Source organism: Anomaloglossus baeobatrachus, chromosome 5 (assembly GCF_048569485.1).
Source record: "Anomaloglossus baeobatrachus isolate aAnoBae1 chromosome 5, aAnoBae1.hap1, whole genome shotgun sequence".
NCBI classification, from domain to species: domain Eukaryota; kingdom Metazoa; phylum Chordata; class Amphibia; order Anura; family Aromobatidae; genus Anomaloglossus; species Anomaloglossus baeobatrachus.
In genome coordinates, this window is record NC_134357.1 from 271,079,270 (window position 1) to 271,088,310 (window position 9,041).

Sequence of the window (9,041 nt, forward strand, 5' to 3'; positions counted from 1 at the left end):
ATGGTTTCAGTTCTCCGAACATCCTTCGGATTGAATTTACCTTAGACCAATTTATAAGTTTCCTCCTTCCTGCTTTTGCACCAAAACTGAGGAGCCCGTGATGCACGGGAGGGTGTATAGCAGAGGGGAGGGGTTTACACTTTTAAGTGTAATATTTTGTGTGGCCTCCGGAGGCAGTAGCTATACACCCAATTGTCTGGGTCTCACAATTGGAGCTAGAAGAAAAGGAATTTACGGTAAGTAAACAAAATTCCCTTCTTTCCGTATATGACGGCTGCTTTGATCATCTGTAATGTGAATCTAAAAGCCGCGGGTGGATCGGAGATCTGTTCATGGTTGTTAACCAGTTAAATCCCGCTGTCAATCTCTGACAGTGGAACTTAACACATGCCGGCAGGAGTGCGTCATGCTTTGCTCCCCTCAGCACACCTGTGAACATGATCGTAGGGCTCCGATGGGTTGTCATGACAGCCAAGGGTCAGTTGAAGAGCCCTGTATTTGTCATGATGATACTCCTGTGAACGACGGCGTTCATAGGAGATCGTGGTTTCTGTTGCGCAGAGCAGTGCTGATGCCCTACACTGTATAGCACAAGTGATCAAATGATTGCAGCTTCAATTCCTGTCAGGAGACTAATAAATAAAATAAAACGTAAAAAAAATAAAATCTGATAAAAAAAAACTAACAAAAGTTCAAATTGCCCCTCTTTGCCCCGTTGAAAATAAAACAATTGGAAAAAAATATATAAACATACACATATTTGGTATCGCTGCATTCAAAAATGTCCAATTATCAAAAAATATATAAAAAATTAATCCAATTGGCAAACAGCGTAACAAGAAAAAAAAACAAAAAAATGCCACAATTACTGGGGTTTTTGGCCGCTGCAAACATTGCAGTAAAAGGCAATCAAAATATTGTGTCTACTCCAGAATGGTTTCAGTAAAAACGTCAGCTCGGGTCGCAAAAAATAAGCCATTACACAGTCCCAGATCCCCCAAAAATGAGAACATTATGGCTTTCAGAAAATGGCAACCAAAGTGACTTTTTTTTTTTTATTTTTGTCAAATTTCTGATTTCTTTTTTCACCACTTAAATTAAAAAGTAAACCTATACATGTTTGGTATCTAGCTACTCGTATTGACCTGAAGTCATTGTGTGTCTACAGCTGTATCAAGTAGGAGAAGTAAAAGACGTAGATCTGCCAGCTCCCTCTATTCCAAGGATGGTCAAGAAGAAAATCACAGTGTTCCAGAGAATCCTGAGGTATACTGTACATCACATGAATAAAAGCCTTGAAGACCTTGTGTCCTGGAACATTTCTTGCTAATTGTTCTGAATTGTAACATTAGGAAACCTCTAATGGGGATAAAGTGATTGTATCTCATTTTAGTTTCCAATGAGGTTATCAGTTCTACTCATTTTCGGTCTTTGCTGACTTGTATATTATTTCTCCTACAAGTTAAATCAAGGTGAAGACTTGATCGATATTAAAATTGAAGTTATAGATGGTGACGAAGAAGAAGTGTATGTCAAGGCGGATCAGCAATGTAAGGAAGAAGTTCCTGTAGATATCAGTCCAGGTGAGCATTAACCATAAAATCAATATTCTAGTGTAATTTCAACACATATTCCAAGCAGAGGGCGTATTAAATATTTTTCCTTAACGTAGATCTACTCCTCTTGGCATTTTTAAGGATTGTCTTTAGCCATGGAGGAGGATATAATTTGCAACAATTACAGTGCCTTGCAAAAGTATTCGGCCCCCTTGAATTTTTCAACCTTTTCCCACATTTCAGGCTTCAAACATAAAGATAAAAATGTTAATGTTATGAAGAATCAACAACAAGTGGGACACAATTGTGAAGTTGAATGAAATTTATTGCATATTTTAAACTTTTTAAAAAAAATAAATAACTGAAAAGTGGGGCGTGCAATAGTATTCGTCCCCTTTACTTTCAGTGCAGCAAACTCACTCCAGAAGTTTGAGGATCTCTGAATGATCCAATGTTGTCTCAAATGACTAATGATGATAAATATAATCGACCTGTGTGTAATGAAGTCTCCGTATAAATGCACCTGCTCTGTGATAGTCTCAGTGTTCTCTTTAAAGCGCAGAGAGCATCATGAATACCATGGAACACAACAGGCAGGTCCATGATACTGTTTTCCAAAACTTTAAACATCTCAAGAAGCACTGTGCAAGCGATCATATTGAAATGGAAGGAGTATCATACCACCGCAAATCTACCAAGACCCGGCCGTCCCTCAAAAATTTCAATCAAACAAGGAGAAGACTGATCAGATATGCAGCCAAGAGGCCAATGATCACTCTGGATGAACTGCAGAGATCTACAGCTGAGGTGGGAGAGTCTGTCTATAGGACAACAATCAGTCGTACACTGCAGAAATCTGGCCTTTATGGAAGAATGGCAAGAAGAAAGCTATTTCTCAAAGATATCCATAAAAAGTGTTGTTTAAAGTTTGCCACAAGCCACCTGGGAGACACACCAAACATGTGGAAGAAGGTGCTCTGGTCAGATGAAACCAAAATCGAACTATTTGGGCACAATGCCAAACGATATGTTTGGCGTAAATGCAACACAGCTCATCACCCTGAACACACCATCATCCCCACTATCAAACATGGTGGTGGCAGCATCATGGTTTGGGCATGCTTTTCTTCAACAGGGACAGGGAAGATGGTTAAAATTGATGGGAAGATGGATGGAGCCAAATACAGGACCATTCTTGAAGAAAACCTGTTGGAGTCTCCAAAAGACCTGAGACTGGAACGGAGATTTGTCTTCCAACAAGACAATAATCCAAAACATAAAGCAAAATCTACAATGGAATGGTTCACAAATAATCGTATCCAGGTGTTAGAATGGTCAAGTCAAAGTCCAGACCTGAATCCAATCGAGACTCTGTGGAAAGAGCTGAAAACTGCTGTTCATAAACGCTCTCCATCCAACCTCACTCAGCTCCAGCTGTTTACAAAGGAAGAATGGGCAAGAATTTCATTCTCTCGATGTGCAAAATTGATAGACACATACCCCAAGCGACTTGTGCTGTAATCGCAGCAAAAGGTGGCGTTACAAAGTATTAACTTAAAGGGGACGAATAAAATTGCATGCCCCACTTTTCTGTTATTTTTTTATTTTATTTAAAATAAGCAATACATTTTGTTCAACTTCACAATAGTGTCCCACTTGTTGTTGATTCTTCACCATAACATTAAATTTTTTATCTTTGTTTGAAGCCTGAAATGTGGGAAAAGGCTGAAAAATTCAAGGGAGCTGAATACTTTCGCAAGGCACTGTAAATTTGAGACACAAAGCTGAAAAATATTTCATTTTATAGACTGATTGCATTCATCTACAGTGGGAAAAATAAGTATTTGATGCACTACCGATTTTGCAAGTGTTCCCACCTATAAAGAATGGAGCGGTCTGTAGGTACACTTTAACTGTGACAGACAGAATCCCCCAGAAAATCATGTTTAATTTTTAAATAATTAATTTGCATTCTATTGCATGAAATAAGTATTTGATCACCTAACAACAGCAAGAATTCTGGCTCTCGCAGACCTGTTATTTTTTTCTTAAAGAAGTCCTCCTACTCTGCACTCATTAACTGTATTAATTGCACCTGTTGGAACTCATTAGCTGTATAAAAGAGACCTGTCAACACACTCAATCAATCATACTCCAACTTCTCCACCATGGCCAAGACCAAAGAGCTGTTTAAGGACACGAGGGACAAAATTGTAGATCTGTACAAGGCTGGGTTGGGCTACAGGATAATAGGCAAGCAGCTTGGTGGGAAGGCAACAACTGTTGATGCAATTATAAGAGTATGGAAAAAATACAAGATGACTGTCAATCTTACTTGGCTTGGGGCTCCATGCAAGATCTCGCCCCATGGGGTAAAGATGATTCTGAGAAAGGTCAGGAATCAGCCCCGACCTACATGGGAGGACTTGGTCAATGACCTGAAGAGAGCTGAGACCACAGCCTCAAAGATTATCGTTAGTAACACACTACGCCGTCATAGATTAAAATCCTGCAGGGCTCGCATGGTCCCCCTGCTCACGCCAACACATGTCCAGGCCCGTTTGAAATTCGCCAGTGTCTATCTGCATGATTCAGAGGAGGCATGTGAGAAGGTTATGTGGTCAGATGAGACCAAAATAGAATTTTTGGTATCAATTCCACTCGCTGTGTTTGGAGAAAGAAGGAGGATGAGTACAACCCCAAGAACACTGTCCCAACTGTGAATTGTGGGGGTGGAAACATCATACATATGGGAATGTTTTTCTGCAAAGGGGACAGGAGAACTGCACCGTATTGAAGAGAGGATGGATGAGGTCATGTATCATGAGATTTTAGCCAACAACCTCCTTTCCTCGGTAAGAGCATTGAAAATGGGTCATGACTTGGTTTTCCAGCATGACAATGACCCGAAACACACAGCCTGGGCAACTAAGCAGTAGCTCCAAAGGAAGCATTTAAGGTCCTGGAGTGGCCTAGCCAGTCTCCAGACCTGAACCCAATAGAAAATCTTTGGAGGGAGCTGAAACTCAATGTTGCCCGGCGACAACCCCGAAACCTGAAAGATCTGAAGATGATCTGTATGGAGGAGTGGACTGAAATCCCTGCTGCAGTGTGTGCAAACGTGGTCACAACAACTACAGGAAACGTCTGACCTCTGTAATTGCAAACAAAGGTTTCTGCACCAAATATTAAGTTCTGTTTTTCTATTGTCTCAAATACTTATATCATGCAATAAAATGCAATTTATTTATTTAAAAATCACACAATGTATTTTTCTGGATTTTTTCTTTTTATTCTGTCTGTCACAGTTGAAGTGTATCTACGATAAAAATTACAGCCCTCTCCATTCTTTGTAGGTGGGAAAACGTGCAAAATTGGCAGTGTATCAAATACTTATTTTCCCCACTGTAGTTGCAATAAATAAAACAGGAGTATGCATGTGGCAAATGTTTTTTCAGTCAGTCCTCATTATATATATATTTTGTATAAAATCGGATCGCACTCGGACCAATGTTATTAATTGGGCAGTGCACCTGATCGATTTTTTTTTTTTTTTTCTCCTTGGATCAAGTGATCCGAGGAAAGAAATCGCAGCATGCATGATTTCCCTTTGTGAATCAGATGTTACTCAAGTGTGAGTCAGTGAAAAATATCAGACCACACGCTCATGACATCTGAGTGCATTTCTATTTTCATGAACTGACAGAATGGAGAATCTTTTTTTTTTTTTTTTTTTTTTTTTTACACATTTTTATTCTCTGCATCCAAGAAAAACGGATTACACTCAGATCTGAGAGTAATCATAGCATAATTGGATGTTTTTTCTCGGATAGAGAAAATACCGTTGTGTGAACATAGCCAAGGACTAATCATTTTGTATGCATTTATACTAAGAGGTCTCCTACGTGAACATGAGACTGAATTCAGAGTGCAGGTGCCTTTATAAGCATAAAGAAGGTCTTTACAGAAATTATTGTGACCTTTGATTCCAAGGTATGCTGAAAAGAGAGGTGTTACAGCCTCTTGTTTTTTTGTTGATTGCGTTACTGCCTGTTGTAATAGAAAAATTGTGCCAATCCTTTTGGCAAGCTAATACCAACTTTTCAGGATATACTCTTTGAAAACATTAGTTGACTATACCGTTCATCTTTTATCCCCAGATTTAGAGGAAGATGATGGTATCACACCAAATTCTTCGATGGAAAACTCTACTTGCTCCGATATACATTCACAACGTCTCAGCAGTGATGCATCATCTTATCCTTCTATTATCAAGAGACCTTTTCCTGGTCTATCATTAACTGACTCACAAGCTACATGTTATGAAGAAGCTAATATATTCCCATTTTCTGAGCCTAAGGACCATTTCCCCCAGAAATCCGATAACAGTGAAAGTGGCCAACCCTCTCCTTGGGAATCTTATATTGAAGAACATCAAAGACATTACATGGGAGAAGAGCCTATTTCTTATGCAGATGACGAGAGAAATTTAGCACAAAGACCGTATCTTCTCAATCAGCAGAGAACAAACACGGGTCCACCTCAATTTCTTTGTTTGGAATGTGGAAAATGGTTTACACAAGAATCGGATCTTTTAAAACATCAGAAAATTCATTCTGGGGAGAAACCATTTTCATGTACAGAATGTGGGAAATCTTATGCCCAGAAATCAGGTCTTTTTGAACATCAAAAACTTCACACTGGAAAGAAACCGTTTTCATGTTCAGATTGTGGAAGATGCTTTACCCGAAAGTCAAGCCTTGTTGAACATGGGAGAATTCACACAGGGGAGAAACCTTTTGTATGCTTAGAATGTGGGAAATGTTTTACCTATAAATCAGGCCTTAGTGAACATGAAAAAATTCACACAGGGGAGCGACCGTTTTCATGTTCCGTATGTGGGAAATGTTTTAATAAGAGAGCAGTTCTGGTTAATCACCTGAGAACTCACACTGGCGAGAGGCCGTTTCCATGTCCTGAATGTGGGAAATGTTTTACTGACAAATCAGTTCTTGTTAAACATCAGAGGATTCACACTGGAGAAAAGCCGTTTTCATGTTCAGAGTGTGGAAGGTGTTTTACCCAGAAATCTGTTCTTGATAAACATCAGCGAATTCACAAAGGGGAGAAGCCATTTTCATGTTCAGAGTGCGGAAGGTGTTTTACTCAGAAATCTGTTCTCATGAAACATCAGCGGATTCACACAGGAGATAGGCCCTTTTTATATCGCAATATGTAAAATATTTTAAGTACAGACCACATTTTTTAGGTCATGGGGTTCTTTCCATATAAAAGCTATACTAGGTCATTACATTTCAGTTTTTGGGTGGCTTGAATTCTCCATTTTGTACTGTTATATTATACTGTACTTACATTGGGTCCACCAGAGCTGGGCTTCCAAGATGGACAAGAAGTGCAGGGTGTAGGCTTGTAGCCTTTTTAAGCAGTAGCCCTAGAGTTATCCATCACCTTGATCCTTCCTGTTACTGTAGTCTACAACTGAGAGTTATCTTGGTGTGATGCGTTCCTTAGGGCTTGTTTACATGGACCGACTGTTGGCATGATATGATTGCTGATTGGTAAACATTTACCAATTGCCGATCTTTTAACACTAGAAGTCCCAGAGAGGGGTCATTTAACATTTCTACCTTTGGAACCCAGAGACGGGTCGAATGACCTGAAGGATTTTAGCTAACATCCTATAATCACCGTCTTTTGTTCTGTAATTAAGGCCATTACTTTCGCACCACAGGAGGTTGTTGTTTTCCATTGAGTTTAGCCATTTAGTTTTAGTTAGTTCTATTCAGTTTGGACTAAGGGTCATTTGACCCTCTTTCGGGAGTTCAGGGCGGAGCTCGAAATTTCTGGGACTTCTAGTGTTAAATGCCTTTTTATATAGGCAGATCAAAGGAAATGACGCTCACTGAAAAATCTATATTATACTGATTAGCGCACAAACTGCCCTAGCTCTTGACAGCGCTGGTCCTGTTTACACAAGACAATGCACCTCCAAGAATGATTTTTTTTTTTATACTACACAAAAGATCATTTTACCTAATGAAAGAGCACCTTGCTTGTTCATCAGGTGATTGGCAGCATGGTTACATGGCAAGATGATTGTGAAATTAGCATTTTATACATCATTCTTTTGCTATGTAAATGCAACATTAGACTACAGTAATGATGTCTCTCCTTGTCAGGGTTAAACTGAAATTAAAAATGTAGCACAAAACAAATCAAGCAGTAAGTATATATTAAAAAGCTGTTATTTATAGTAAAATCCATCCACAGAACTGATCTGGCTCTATAGTGATCTCTCACAAAGACAGCCTCCCATTCTTCCATTTGTCATATTAGATATTCCATGATAATATTATTTCTTTTGCCTATGTGTGATGTTTAAAATAATATATTGGAAGTTATTTGTCAATACTATTTTAATAATGTTAGTTCATATGTACATATAATGTGTATTCTGTAGTCATGGCATGAATATAATAAAAATGAATTAACTATGCAATGATTGTACATCAAGATTACAAACAAGATATTATGCTTGACCATTGAGATACATGCATGGGATTTTGGTGAAGTGATATTTCCAGAAGCTTGAAGGGATATTCTCAAGTTATTAAGTTGCTTTAGTTAGTTAGTGACGAGTGAGCCTGCTTGCCACTGCTTGATACTCGATCGAATATTGGGGTGCTTGGGTACATTGGTTATTCGATTGAATATTGCGGGTGTTAGACAGCCAATCAACATGCGGGGATTGCCTGCCATACACAGTAATGCCATAGCCATATTTTCTACTGAAATTACAGTGATTGGCTGGTCACATCACCTCTTTGAGTCTTATATAATACCCGGTAGCGCGATGCTCGGCACACTCTACTCTGGAAGCAGCTCAGGGAGAGTTGATTTAGGAGGGAGAGTTTAGATTAGAGCAGGCATATAGACAGTGTTTAATTCCTATTGCAGTAATTGTATACCACTGCTGCACCATTAAAACAAGTCTGTTTCAGGGCTACATACTGTCTTTTCTCTAGCAAAACTGCTGTTACCTGCATTCAGTGTAGGCATAGCTGGCGAGAAGGAATAGTTTTGGATTATTGGCATACAGACAGGGTTTATTGCCTTACAACCCTTCTTTAGGTATACTGCTGCTGCAACCTAAAAACAAAAGCCTTTTCAGGGCTACATATTTTAATTTCCCTATTAATACCAGTTAGTTTGCAGGAATAATATACCTAATTTAAAATGCACAAGGCGTGCGGTAAGGGATGTGGAAGTGAGTGGACGTGTTATTGATGGTGCATGCAGAGGCTGTGGGACAGGTGAAACTGTGCCTGTTGCAGGAGCACAACCAATATGCTCATCCATGAGACCTTGCTTCCTGTCCTAGGGGGCACAGGATACTACCTTTGAAGCCAGAACTATGTGAACAGGTGGTCAGTTGGATGGCAGATATTGCCTCCAGTATATTTC

At 39.3% G+C, this 9,041-nt stretch overlaps 1 protein-coding gene across 1 annotated transcript in view; it reads left to right on the forward strand.

Moving 5' to 3' along the window:
• The window catches only part of LOC142312734 (uncharacterized), a 154,827-nt gene extending 146,358 nt beyond the window's left edge, over positions 1-8,469 (forward strand). The window contains exons 23-25 of the mRNA XM_075351721.1: positions 1,169-1,266; positions 1,463-1,583; positions 5,717-8,469. Of these exons, the coding sequence (XP_075207836.1) occupies positions 1,169-1,266; positions 1,463-1,583; positions 5,717-6,795 (1,298 nt within the window). The 3' untranslated portion in view covers positions 6,796-8,469. The remainder of the gene's footprint in view (positions 1-1,168; positions 1,267-1,462; positions 1,584-5,716) is intronic.
• The last annotated feature ends 572 nt before the right edge of the window (positions 8,470-9,041 follow it).